Below are 13,781 nucleotides of genomic sequence, written 5' to 3'. Positions count from 1 at the left end.
GCTCACAATGAGTTGAGTCTTAGAATAATTATATGTGTATAACTCAATTTCGACAAACGATATCAGAGCCTCGTAATTCCATGTAATATTGAATCCTTCATTATCTCAGTCTCTGGATAGAGCACTGTCTGTTCAGAGAACACATCTCCACTTCTCCACAGTCCAGATCTGGAGGGTTTTATACCCCTCTAGCAAGCATTTGGCATTGGGCATGGTGACCTTAGACTCATGCGCATGTGCTCAGGAGCATCCTGCTTTTCTATCTAGTCTGTGAGAGACTATGTCTTTATATCTTTGTTTATTTACTAGTAGAAGTAGCTGAGTTCCATCGTTTCAGGGTGTGTCCGCAGGTCTTTGGACGCCCAGTGTGGGTGGAGCTACTGCAGTGGACAGTGGCTGGAAGTGGCTACTGGAGCGTGAGGAATTAAAGAGCAGAAACTTCACCAATCGTCAGGAGATAATGACCACGGAAATGGTAATGAGGCGGAGGTGAAGAGCACTTTGTAGGAAGCTGTATTTAGCACCGCTCCACTCCGTTAATTAGCCGCTGGTGCGTCCAGGCCTCGGCGTGAAAGTGATGAATCCCCGTCATTGAGCTTGTTCTATACTTTATCAAGTGATTAAATATTGAATGTAAAATAGACAGCTCCCGCTGCGCGTGGAGGTCAGTTTCTGATTGCCACATTAATCAGAACGCCATCTCCTCGTCATTCCCACCGACGCAAATCAGCGGCACCGGAGCCTTTCATCTAACTACATGTCCAAAAGTTTGTAGACACCCTTACCTTTTTTTCTTTCCCTCTGGAATAGAGGGTGTTGTTAAGTTTGTTGAATCTTAAATAGTGAATGTGGGGTTGGATCTGGGACACAGTATTGGATTATTACTGTGAGGACTGAATCGATTTCAGCCTTACGAATATTAGGTTATGTTCACACAGCAAGTAAAAGGGATCCAAGTCTAATCTGCTTCTTCATGTGAATCCAACTTTCTTTTAGATTGGATTACGCCCACTTCTTATATGTGGTACTGAAATCTGATCCGTCTGTGATCTGTGGCAGTGCGACTGTGTGTGAACAACTGGATCAGAATTCCTTAAAAGAACACCTATAATTACATTTTTACCTTAAAATTACAGCTTCAGAATCACTGTGGTGCTTTGTGGGACTGTTAAAATAAGGGAGAATCGAGCTCTGCCGCTGTACCCTTTGGAGGAGGGTAGGATACCACTGAGTACAAGTGCTGATGATTGGTGATTAGCTCTGGATGTTGAGCTTAGACTCATGGGCAGCTGCTCCAAAGCGCCGCAGTGCTTACATTGGGGATTATACAAGAGCAGCACACTGTGATTTCTTGTATAAAATCATGCAGCTGCTTGCAGACATTTTTCTGGCCCGGCCACAGTGCAGAATGACCGAGGACCTGAAAGTCCATCATGGGTTTCATTTCCATCTGTCCGTGTGGGAGTGGACCGTTGTGTTCTGTGTGGGCAGGTGACATTTCCATTCCGCAGTTGGACCTTTTACCTGCTGTGAAATCCTCTGCCGAGACATTGCCTCATGCGTCTGGGGCATTTTAACGGTCAGTATTAGGACCGGCTGTAACGGTTTCACAGTGATGTTATAGTGAAAGTGTTGGTGGTGTAAATCATGTGTGCTTCTCAGAAAAAAAGCGCACTTCCTCATCACGTCACACTCGCAGATTTCCAGTCAGCCGGTCACTGTCAAAACACTTAATAACTCGCTGGCCACTTTACTGGAAACCCCTCATACTTCCACGGTCTAGTCCTGAGCTACATGAGCTATAGGAACTTTTCTCTAAGGATTTGATTGCATTCGTGGTTTCCCTGCTCCACGGCCCAATGCCAGGGGGCTTTTAAACCTTGAGCGGTTGGCCTTGAGCGTGGTACCCCAACTGCTCCAGTGAAGCCCCGGAGGCTACTGTGAAGCGAAGGTGAACAATGTGAAATGTGTAGACTGGAATTGAACTGAATCAAACTGAATTACGAATGTGTGAGTGACTGGGTGAGTGTGTGCCACCAAGTAGACTCCGGATCAGGTCCATACGTCCCTAATCAGGATGAAGCAGTTGCGAATGAATGAATGAACTGAACTGAACTGCTGGTCTGAACAGGGCAAAAATTGCTTAAATACAATCAGGAAGTGTGAGTCCCAGGATGAGGAAATGCATCACTCTGAGCATGTTGTCTGTGGTTGGGTATGACACACCCGCTCGCGCTCTCTCTCTCTCTCTCTCTCTCTCATAACTGTTGTTCTGAAAACGTTGTGGTCTTCTGGCTGGCGTTAAACCTGTGTCTCACACTTCAGCGAAGGTAAACGGGTCTCAATTTAATCTCACACTGTTCTCTTTGATTTTATGATGCGTTTATATTTTCACTGGGGGAAATGATTTAAAGGTGAGTAGTGGTAATGTTTAATGAGATTCAGTTTAGTACAGAGACTGTCACCACTGTCGGAACTAAATGGAACTGTGGGATGATATTTGTTTCGTCATAATTCCACTGTCAGCTGCTCTTAACGCTGTTGAAACATTTTATGGCGAAGGGACCACAGAAACTGTCCATAATGCCTTATATATAAACAATAATAAAGGAGAGGCTCAAGCTGTGCCCCAAATAGCATCATGCTCCCTACTTACTGCACTCTGCCAGTGTTAATACAGCCTTACACATTACAGACTGATTATAAATCATATATTTAGAGCTAACTCTGACCTGAGGAAATAATCAGAATTAATGAATGAGGCTTGTGACGTGAACTAACTCATGTATTCAGTTGATAGAGAGATGAAATATTTCAGTGTTTCTCCGAAAACCCTGAGTAATCCTTCAATATACGTCATATCATCAGCCATAACATTGAAAATGACCACCGTTCCTACACCCACCATGACCTACTGACCATGTAACTGCACTTTATACTTCTGTAATTACAGACTGTAATCTCATCTGTTTCTCTGCATACTTTGATAGTCTCTTCTCACTGTGTTGTTCAGTGCTCAGGACCCCAGGTGTGATTCTCAGCGCTGGAGAGAACACTGACGCAGTGGTGGTGTGTTGGTGTGTGTTGCGCTGCTAGGAGTGGATCAAACACATCCGTTGCTACTGGAGGTCACTTTTATTTGAGGTTTGACTGGAGTCTCTATTGAGACACACACATAGACAGAGGAAAGATTCTTGTGGTTGCTGGGAAAAGTGTGTAAACTCATTAGTATTCAGTTGTTGTGGAAGCTTTTTTTGTTTTGTTTTAAAGTTTAGTTTTTCTCACTTTGTGAGGTTTGAATGCGTGTATCTTTTTCTCTCAGTGGGTAGAAGTTATTTATTTGTTCCTGAAAGTTGCACTTGGTGACTGGCTGGCTAGTTCTGCTTTTTGTGGCTGTGCCAGCGCTGTGTGTGTGTGTATCGTGAATGTGAGTGAAAAGGCTGCCATGCCATTATTATGCAGCAGGCATCTCCTGAGTGCTGGGGAAGGGGCCTGCATTGTGATCCTGACAATGAAAACCAGCCTTTCTCCATCTCAGCGTGGGTCTATGGTGGTCTCCGCATATTCGGGCCCCTCCGAAGCCCCTGAGTGAGGCCATTCTCCTCCTTACGGGCAAAATCAGAGTCACTTTTCTCAGTGTGTAAAACATACAAGGAGTTGGTATTGGTGAGTGACACACGTATGACAATGACGCACAACACTCCGATAAAACGACACAAGTGCACAGACTTTTTACAGGGTACGAGAAGTTTAAAATGAGTTAAAAACTAGTGGAATAAAAACAGACAAAGCACAGAGCTGGACGCTCATATGAGGGCAGCCGTGCTTTATAGAGACTTCTGTACTCGAGTTCAAGGCGTGTAAAATCTGAGTAAGTAAAACTTGTGTGCTTCCTTTGTGAAACTGTCCAGACTTGGCCCGTTTGGCTTAGTTTAAATAGTTCAGACCGAGACAGCTGTTTATCTTCTCCCCAGCTCTTCAGTGTATCAGGGTTGGCTCACTTTTCTAAAGCTTTTCTGCTGTTTGCAGATTAGCTGCTGTTACAAATTCCCTAAAAAGGAGCAGCAGTATACTTTTACAATTAGAAAATCTCATGTACGAGAGTTTTTTTAGTGCACTCGGACTGACGGATCAAACCAAGGTAAACCTGGGAAGTTCGAGCATGACACTGTCAGGGTAAAGCCATACACTCGTAAAGCCATTTTTTAAACTGCTGGTAGAGATGTAAAAATACAGGTTTTAAAGTGTTTTTATGTAACACATGATTGGAATTTATGTTAACTGTTGCTAACAATTACAATTATTACTTTATTCCAAAGAAAAAAAGACAAATGTATGCAAAATTACATGTGAGTTTTGGTTAAACTCTGTACTTCGTACATAGTGCACTTCAGAGCGTGTAAAACTGCAACCACTGCACACACAGGGCACTAGTTTAACTGGAAGATGTGAAGCTTACAGGCCAAGAACAACTGTTTTGTAATTCAGCATAGCACTACCTGAGTGCTGAATCTGTTAAATTATGACCTACAGTGTACACTACATAGAGTGGAAAGAGACGTCTAAGATCCAGCCAATCACTTGCTGCCAAGCACTTGTGTGTCATTTCAGAGAGAGATAAAACAAGCATGCACCATTCAGTCGCACTGTATCAACAGGGCTGGGGAATCTGAGGAGACGGATCAGTCCGTACGAGCCTAGCGGTCAGGAGGGAAACATCTGCAGCCAATCAGAAGAACCGTCTGCTCATGGCTCCTCCCATAACATCCAGTGCTTTCTAAAATGCAGCCATTAGAGTGATCCACACAAACCTTGTTAACGTACTGAGCGTGTGGATCCAGCATTTGGTTCCTGTGTGTGTGTGTGTGTGTGTGTGTGTGTGTTGGAAAAGAATCGCAGTGTTTTCAACTAATTGATTTTATAGGTCAATTACTTATTCTCTTCATTCCACAAGCAGCAGGGGGCTGGGGTGGGCTTCAGTGGAGTGAACATGAATAGAAGAGAAGAGAGGAGAGGGAAGGAAGAGAGGACAGGAGGAGGAGAGGAAAGAAAGGCAGGGAAATGAGAGGAAGAAGAAAAGTATGAAAGAGAAGGGAGTGGAAGAAAAGAGAAGTAAAAAGAAGGGAAGAGAAAAGGGAAATAAGGAGTGAGAGGAGGAGGAGAGGAAATAAAGGCAGAGATATGAGGAGAAAGGGAAGAGAAAATAGGAAAAGAGAACAGAAGAGAGAATGGAGGAGAAGAAAAGCAATAAGAGAAGAGAAGAGGAGGGTGTGGGGGGAGGAGTGAAGTGCTCTTTTGGATTAGTGTGAGCTCTTTGGCAAATCTGCATGTGAATGAGAACAGCTTTAGCCGTTACCCCCGCTCTCTCTCTCTCTCTCACACACACACCCTCAGTCAGTCACAGAGATACAGAGAGAGAGCGAGAGAAGGGTTCATTAGCACTGCGTCTCAAAGTGGTTAAAGTTTTTGCTCCTCTCAGAGAGAGAGAGAGGGGGAGGGAAACGAGGGAGAAAGAGAAGTAGAAAGTGGGTCCGAACATTTCCGGAGCAGTGGATTTTGTCCTGGCTGTGGACAGAGCTTTGTGAATGAGAGAAGGTAAGAAGCTTCCATGCTCTGGCTCGGCCTGACGGGCCTTTAGATAACGATGCACCCCCATGGGGAGGAGTGGGCTCTTTTTTAAAATGAGTTTTAATGATGTTTTAAAGCTTACTCCCTTCTTTGAGCAGATTTGAGGAAGCAGGACTGAATTTCTGGGCTATGAACTTTTCTTGCCATGACATTACTTCCCCCTAGAGCCTGACCTGTGAGTAACGTATCTGCTTTTAGTTTTCGATACTGATTTGAGGAAAACGATCCAAAAACAATAGCGAGTAGCTTTTAAGAAACAATGGTCAGAAGAATAGACACTTTGTGACCTGGTCATGGATCATTCTTGGGCCTAGTTGTGTGTGTTGACCTATAATTACCTTTAAGACGGTTGTTTGTGGGTAAACTTGGATTGATTCTGTCTGTGAATATCACTGTAATTTTATTGAAGTCGTGCTTGTCTTAAAAGTTAGAAAATGCAAGGATTTTAAGGTACCATATATAATTAAGGCCTGATATAATAAAGTTTCTGATTTTCATGATGTAATGTAATGATACAATACACTGTTCTACCAAAGTTGAACCAAATACTGCACAACTTTACGTACAAACCGCTACAACTATAACTCTAAGCTGTGCTCGATGTTAAAGCTCGTTTTCTCATTCTGAATTAAAAATAATACACCAGAAATCATGACTGTAATAAAAAAAACAGTGAATAAAACCACCAACTTAAACTCCAGCCACATACAAACAACAGTTGTTTTCTTCCCCGTCACTGGTCCACCTTAAAAGACATGGAGCTTCTGAACGCAAACAAAGCAGAGAGAACTGCATTTCCCCATGACGCTATTAGACATTCCCTATTAGGTTTCTAACTGGATTTTCTTTGTCACATGACGCACACATTTACAAACACAAAAAATAACAAACACGGAGTAGAGACTGAGCCACGGTGCGGTGCCCGATCTCACCTCTCCGTCCTGATTTAACTCACCAAAGACAATTAAAACCAGGGAAGGTTAAATCAGGACAAGGAGGAGAGATTCGACACCACACCAGAGCTCCTGAACACTGAGGAGTGAACTAATGGACTAACGGATTTTCTTGTAAAACACACACATGGCTGATGTAGTCACTTTGTTTCATTTTTAACAACAAACAACGCAAAATAAATAAATAAATAAAAATAACACGTTCAAAACTGAAAAAGTTCCACCTTAAATGGTGCTTTAAAAATTATATTTGAGTGCTTTTTGCCCCCACTTTAATTTGTGAAGATGATTTGAGATTTGAGCTCATGAACATCCTGCCGCTAATGTTAAGCGCCACCTTAAATGGTTTATCGTTATATGAAAATGCAGTCTCTTCTTTGCTCTAGAAGCATTTTGAAATAAACATGCCTCTTATAAATGGACCTCAGTTTTGTCTACACAGCAATTATCTCCAGAAAAACAACCAAATTAATGGTTATACATTTATAATTACTGATTACCTATTTAACAAAACCTAATACAGTCATTTCCTATCTTAATCTCACATGAATATCTGAAATAATTAGTTTGGTGTATCAGTACTTTTTGAACTTTGATAACACTGATAGCCGTGATAATTCTGCCCATTATAATAGTGATGTTTGTGCTCAGGAGGCCGTAGCGCTCTGTGGAAAATAATGACTAGCGTGCAGCTGAGTTTACTGGATGAAGCTGAAGCATCCGTTCCTCAGCCGGTAGATCAGAACAGAAGATAGCGCAGTGCTGGAGGTGTGTAGAGCCTTAAACCACTCCTTATATGTTCACACTCAGCCATTTGGTCTGTGTGAGACCCCAGGGGACCCCTCGCCGCGTCCATGTTGTGGCTGGGTTGCTGTGACGGTGTCCTGCTCAGTTTCTCGCTCAAGGACCTTGTACTTATTTGTATGAGGTTTTGGGGGTTGTGGTTTGTTTTGAGTGTTTGGTGGTTGCTTCTGATTGGTCGGATTCATCTGCAGCCAGTTCAGCAGCTGTGTGTTATTGGGCTACAGGTAATGTGGTATTTGTATGTATGAGAATGAATGGTGTGGTGTGTTCTTTCTGTGTCTGTGTGGGTTTTTTTCCGGGTGCTCCGATTGTGAGTGACTGGGTGAGTGTGTGAAACTGTCCATAGGTGTGTGAGTGAGAGTCTTTTATTTATGACCCTGAATGAATGCTGGTTGTGTATCTGTGTTGTGTCCTGGTGGAGTGAGGGAGAGTGTGTCTGGTTTGTTGTTCATCTCCCATTTAATGCTGTGACTGGTGAAGATGAGCGAGTGAGGACTGATTAAACACAGTCTTCATTCTTTCAATTTAATTGCTTTAGCCCTGTCTCTCCTCAAAGCCTGGTGGCGTTTTGTTTGTCTTTCTCAGGCCTCTGGAACACCATTCCATCCATCTCTCTCTCTCTCTCTCTCTCTCTCTCTCTCTCTCTCTCTCTCTGTCTTCAAAACAAGATACTTGTTTACTCTGAGTGTTTAATAAACACTGTGTCCTCTGTGGATTCTGATTGGTCCTCATGTGGCTACATTGCTGTGATGTAAAGGCTCTCAGCCAATCAGAAGTGAGGGATTAGTTTCGATTGGGTAGCGTTTTATTTTTAGCAGATTAAGTCATCTGGACTAGAGCTTCCTTCGCCTTGTGACCTCATCAGGTTCATGGCTGTGTGATTCCCTCATGTCCGGCCTTTAATTTCGGCAGAGGTCAAAGGCACCTGGATTTTCGTTTTGGAAATGACCATTTTTGGGCTCAATATTCTGTATTCAATCATTCGTTTATTCATTCTGTGTTCATTTCACTACACTAAAGGAGCGATTAAAACCTTATTACCATCAGATAAATATCAAACAAAATTCATGACAGTGATGATATATTGTTTATTGCACATTCATTCCTATAAAAGCTACTTATTATATCTATATACTTCAATAGTTCCTGAAGGCACAGGTATTCTGTGGTCCCTCATATGGTGGCAGTCATGTTTAAAATAGGCTTGGTTTAGAATCTCTGACACCTCCAGGCCACTAGGAGTAGCCATGGCCTAAAAGCAGAACACAACCACATTCCCTCTGTAAGAGTTTAGTGTAGGATCTATATGCTGTTGCTAGAGGAGTCCCGGCGTGAGTAAGTTCACACTGTGGAGGGATGATGCACAAGGTTTTCTTTTCTGCTGGAGGCACTGTGTTTGTTTCTGAGTGAGTGCAAGAGCTTATTTAGTCAGAGCTGATCCCTGTTTAACAATAAGAGGAACAATAAACACAGTCGATATTTTAATAACACGCCTGTTCTGTTGTTCACATGTTTCTGGCCCTAAACATCTGTGAAAGTAAATTCATCTCTCACACAGCCTATGCTTTTTACGTGGAGGCTGGCGTCGGGGAACTGATCGCCCCTCGGCTCTGCTCTAGTACATTTTTGGTCCCTGGTGCCTGATAGTGACGTCACAAATATACCATCTCTAACACAAATGATGTTATTTGGTAACTACAAGAGTGGCATAAAAAAAAGCCAAAAACTAAGTATAGCTAAGTACTGTGCAGTGGAAAAACACCATAAATGTTTCTAGAAGAAAGTATTTCATATTAAATGTTACTCATTGACTTTGTTTACATTGTACACTCTCAGAAAAAAAGGTACTGTACATGTCCATTGTTGTCACTAAAGGTGCACACAGTATAGTATAAATGTACTGTACCTTTAAAGATACAACAGTGGTTTTAAAGTCCTATCGGGTTCCCTAAAGGTACATTACAGTGTAGTGTGTGTGTGTGTGTACCTTATACCATTGTGTGTTAAGCATTTTCTCTGTCTTCAGTAATGGTTTCTTACAGTGGTTGATATCGTAGTGTGGTGTGCAGGGCTGCTTCCTGTTTGTCAGCTCATTCTTCACCCCAAAGATGCCCCACTCTCAGTTTTTCTTAAACACATCTTGACTAGCACTGTATTTGAGTCAGCGGTTTTGAACACCACGCTTCACTTCACTGATACCGTCCTCACTGCTGCTGCTAATAGTGCTTAGATGCAGCATATGCCCACGACGTACCCAGTGTTTCTTCTAAATATTGAGTATTAACAGCTTCTAACCTCCAGGAAGGCCAATGGATGTTTGTCCACTATGCTTTGGACGGGTCATTCCTTAACACACACGGACTGAGGAGTCTGTTGGATCCTTGTTCGCCCGCTCAGACACTTTCTCATTGCCATGGATTGGATTTCAATGCCACGTATGAAAGTGGCCCAAACCCATGTGATCAGAAGAAGCCTTTCGACCATTTTAGATGCAACTGTGTGCAAATGTTTGTGTCAAAGTCCACCCTGTTGCTTGCCTAAGTGAAACTCTCTTGTGTTTGTGGTGATAGCTTGTGGTATTGTGGTGTCCTGTCAGTACTCTTACCATTCTTGGTGTTTCCAAGACCACCAACCACTTCATAGTGCAGCACTGTGGATGAGTTCAAGTGTAGCAGATCAACACTACACACGGCAAATTCACCAGTGTTATATCAACACCATTGGCGTGTTAATGAGTGTTACACATTCACACTAATTTAATTCAGCACTAATAGTGTTGATTTAGCACCAGTGAATTTGCTGTGTATTCCAGCCCTTGTCTCTTGTGGAGGCCAAGCCCTAGCGGCCCCTCAGTCTAGAACAGTATGCTCAGTTCATTAAACACAAGGTGTTTATTTGCTTCTCAATCCAGTTTGGATCAAGGGTAATTTAGGTTCTGCAACATTTGCACTGAGGAAACCAAAGCATGAATCCAAGTGACCCCTTCTCTTCTTTTGGCTGTGACCAATGACCACGAATAATGTACTCCTTTATATCCACTGACGGAAGCAACAAACAGAAATAACCACGTCAGATAACGTGACAGTTTCCAAATGAAGGTTAAACTGCTTCAAAGCCCAGTTTTATATTGAGAGGGTTTTATACACCTCCAGCCCACACTTAACCTTGAGCATGGTGGCCTTAGGCTTGTGAGAGTGTCTCATTTCATTTAATGCATTGCTAGGGCTTATATACTGAGATTAAACTGGGTTTACTACATTCAACGCATAGACAGTAGAAGAACCTTTAAGTAGCTGAGTGCGCTAGTTATAAGAGACATTGACGAATCTAAGGTAAGGAAGCTCTCATTTCTGCAGACAGGGGTTTACACTTTGGTGGAGGTTCTCTGCAGGATGAACCCTGCTCTATATGTCAGTTCTCTGGCGATCGCACTCAATTGAGCTGAACAAACTGCAGCAACATCTTCTCTTTGTACTATCTTCTTGGAGGATAGTATAAAGGTTTGCTGGGTAAAGTTCACTGCACATTTAAGACCCCAAAGAGCAGTGGAAAAGTTGAGTGCAGTAGCACACCCACATCGAACTCAGGAAGAATGTACGTCGATACACTTAAAAACAATATTTACAATAAACATTAATAAATTCACAGTAAACTACAAGAGTTTTTACAACTAAACACTGCTCTTTTAAAGGGGCAATTAATCATTTTCTCCAGTATTTTTCCTTCATGTTCTTTTTAACATGGCCGCCCCAATCTGGGGAACCCGCCCTGTGGAGCATAAACTTGTTCCTTCATGTTATGTTCTATAAGGTTCAGGTTATAAAATACATAATAAATTTTGGTTTTTGTGGTGCAGCTTTATCTACAGAGTCCAGCTGAAGTTGTCACTGTTGTCAGGGTGTGTGTGTATTTTAGCTGTTTTTGCTCAGTTCTCCTTTTCTGTGTTCCAGTTTTTAGACAGTGTTCTTATTTCTCAGCACGTGTTGTCAGTTTTGCCAGATTTAACCTTACCTTTGCGTTCTCAGATGAACACGGGTCCAGCGCTGTGATTGGACAGTCTCATGTGAAGGGGCGGGACAATTCTAAAGTCTCTGCACTTGGCTTCCAAAGTCGAAAAATGCAGATCGGCTCGTTTTATCCCATGTTTTCAGACTTGGCCGTCAGAAAACTGCCTGGCTGGTACTGTTTCACTATGTGTAGGTTGGAAGGCCCTCCTGAGACACACATTAATGTGCCAATGGGTTGAAATGTTTTTTTTTTTTTTCCAAAATATTTTCTCTTTAAAGCTGTAGATTTTCAGTACAATTTACTGTGTAAATGTTATAGGATTTTTAGAGTCTATCGCAATCCAGTTTTCCAGCAGCAATGGGCAGATGCACACGTACAAGCAGCAGTCCCCCATTCTTCATCTTCATTATTTCAGTAGCCCATTGGAATCAATCTCTGCCTCACCTATTTTCGCCACCTGTCACTCATCATAATCTCCATTAATCTCCACCTGCTCGCACTGAGCATGCTCAGAAGAAGCTGAGTCAGGCCTGGGAAAGGTGCACATGTCGAACTCGCACCGACTCACCGAAGGGAGTCGATATATTGAGCCTTGAGTGTGTCCTCAATACACCAAAGTGGGTTCTAATCTCCATGTCCTAAAGGATGTAGACATGTGAGGAGTGGTGCTGTCAAAATCAATGCATTAATGTGGGAATATAACACCTTAATTATTTTAATGTTATTTAATAGTTTCACCAGATTTGACCACAGTTCAGAGGAAAGAAATCAAAAAGGAGATCACCTTAATATCTCAGTAGTTTCTCCTAGACAAAGATTTGATCACAATACAATGACAAAGGAAATTTAGCTTAAGTCTCCTGCTGCTCGAGTGCGTCTCCTAACGCTAAATAAACGCTGTAATGTTTTTTTATTAAAGCTTCTGTGTCTGATGCTAAGGCTCTCCCTAAAACCTTTACTCAGCAAATTAAGAGATTCAAATTCAAAAAATCATCAAAACTACACTGACATATTACAAAAGAACAGTTTCCTTTCACTACACATTTATCTCCCTCACAAAATCACAAGGAAACGCTGGCATTTTAACTTTATTGATTATATTTTAATCGATAGACACTACTAATATAAATAGAACTCCACTGTATTGGTCTCACATTGGTTCTTTTATTTTACTTTGTAATATCGTTATTAAAAGCTTCAGTCATAAGTAGAGACCGTGTGATTAATTAGTTCATTTTTTAATGCAGCTTCTTTCGAATGCTCACATCGTGGACAGGTTCAGTTTTGACCATTCTGATTGTGTCATCCCTATAGGAAATGTAGATGAGGCTAAGAGCACCACGCTCAATTATAGATCAGTAAAAAGCCCCCCCCCAACCCCTGTGTTGCATTCTACAGAGCCATCGACCACAAACACAAGCCCCAGCTTAACCAGATATCATCAGTCGATATTCAGTGTTGTCCTCCATCCTGATCTCTCTCTCTCTTTCTCAGACACGGCACAGGAGCAGGACTCGGGGCTGGAGCCGCTCGTCCCCATGGAGGAGGAGAAGGAGGCGGAGCTTCAGGTGGAGGTGGATGTGGAGGAGGAGGAAGAGGAGGTAGAGGTGATGAAGCAGAAACAGCAGAACATGCAGGGGATCATTAAAGGCAGTGACCTGTTCGGTTACGTGGGCATCGAGGCTGTGCTGGACCAGATGAGGCGCAAGACCATGAAGGCTGGCTTTGAGTTCAACATCATGGTGGTTGGTGAGTGTACTTCAGCATGTAATGGGTGGAGTTTCAGCTACAGGTGGGCAGAGGGAGGGTCTTATTATCAGCATCATGATCGGTTTTGTAGTTGTTTCCTGAACATCATCTTGAAGGTGTCTTTTTATTTTATTTATTTATTTATTTATTTTTTTTTTTCCTCCCCTCCTTTTTTTTTGTCCACCACTGAGTGGGTCTCCCTCATGGGGGTGGCCATGTTCAAAATGGGTTACAGACCCTACGCTTCAAATCTGGTTTTAACCTGCCCTCAGCCGCCGCCCCTCGCCACTTGCACTTGAGGGAATCCCTGAAGCCGTCTTGAGGCCTGTTCCATTTCTATATGAACTGAAGTAAAGGGCGGTAGATGAGCCCTCAGAGGGACACAGAAAGTGTGGGGATGTACAGCAGTTTCCATAGCAACAGCGAAAACAATGTTGGACAAAAGGGGGGAGTGAGGAAGGGAGTGAGGAAGGGAGTGAGGAAGGGAGTGAGGAATAGATAGATGACTGATCTGTGTATCATGACAAATCTCAAGTACGGCACTGAATTCTATGTGGCTTATTTAATAAGAATAATATTATTTTGACTCTTGTGTTTTCTAATGTAAACTTTAAGTAAGGGTTTTATATATTTGTGTTA

General features: G+C 42.5%; 1 protein-coding gene across 5 annotated transcripts in view; it reads left to right on the top strand.

Annotated features, from left to right (window-relative positions):
* The window catches only part of septin12 (septin 12), an 89,248-nt gene that overhangs the window by 51,165 nt on the left and 24,302 nt on the right, over positions 1-13,781 (top strand). For 2 of the 5 annotated variants that reach the window (XM_066641766.1, XM_066641769.1), the window contains one exon: positions 12,888-13,142. In XM_066641766.1, the coding sequence (XP_066497863.1) occupies positions 12,888-13,142 (255 nt within the window). Of the gene's footprint in view, positions 1-2,281; positions 2,331-3,013; positions 3,145-5,374; positions 5,596-12,887; positions 13,143-13,781 lie in introns of those variants that run through there. The other 3 variants (XM_066641771.1, XM_066641770.1, XM_066641768.1) reach the window with 3 other exon arrangements.

The sequence above is a fragment of the Hoplias malabaricus genome, chromosome 13, assembly GCF_029633855.1.
Source record: "Hoplias malabaricus isolate fHopMal1 chromosome 13, fHopMal1.hap1, whole genome shotgun sequence".
Classification (NCBI taxonomy): domain Eukaryota; kingdom Metazoa; phylum Chordata; class Actinopteri; order Characiformes; family Erythrinidae; genus Hoplias; species Hoplias malabaricus.
Note: the sequence above shows the minus strand (reverse complement) of the source record. Positions and strands in the feature narration are given on the sequence as shown.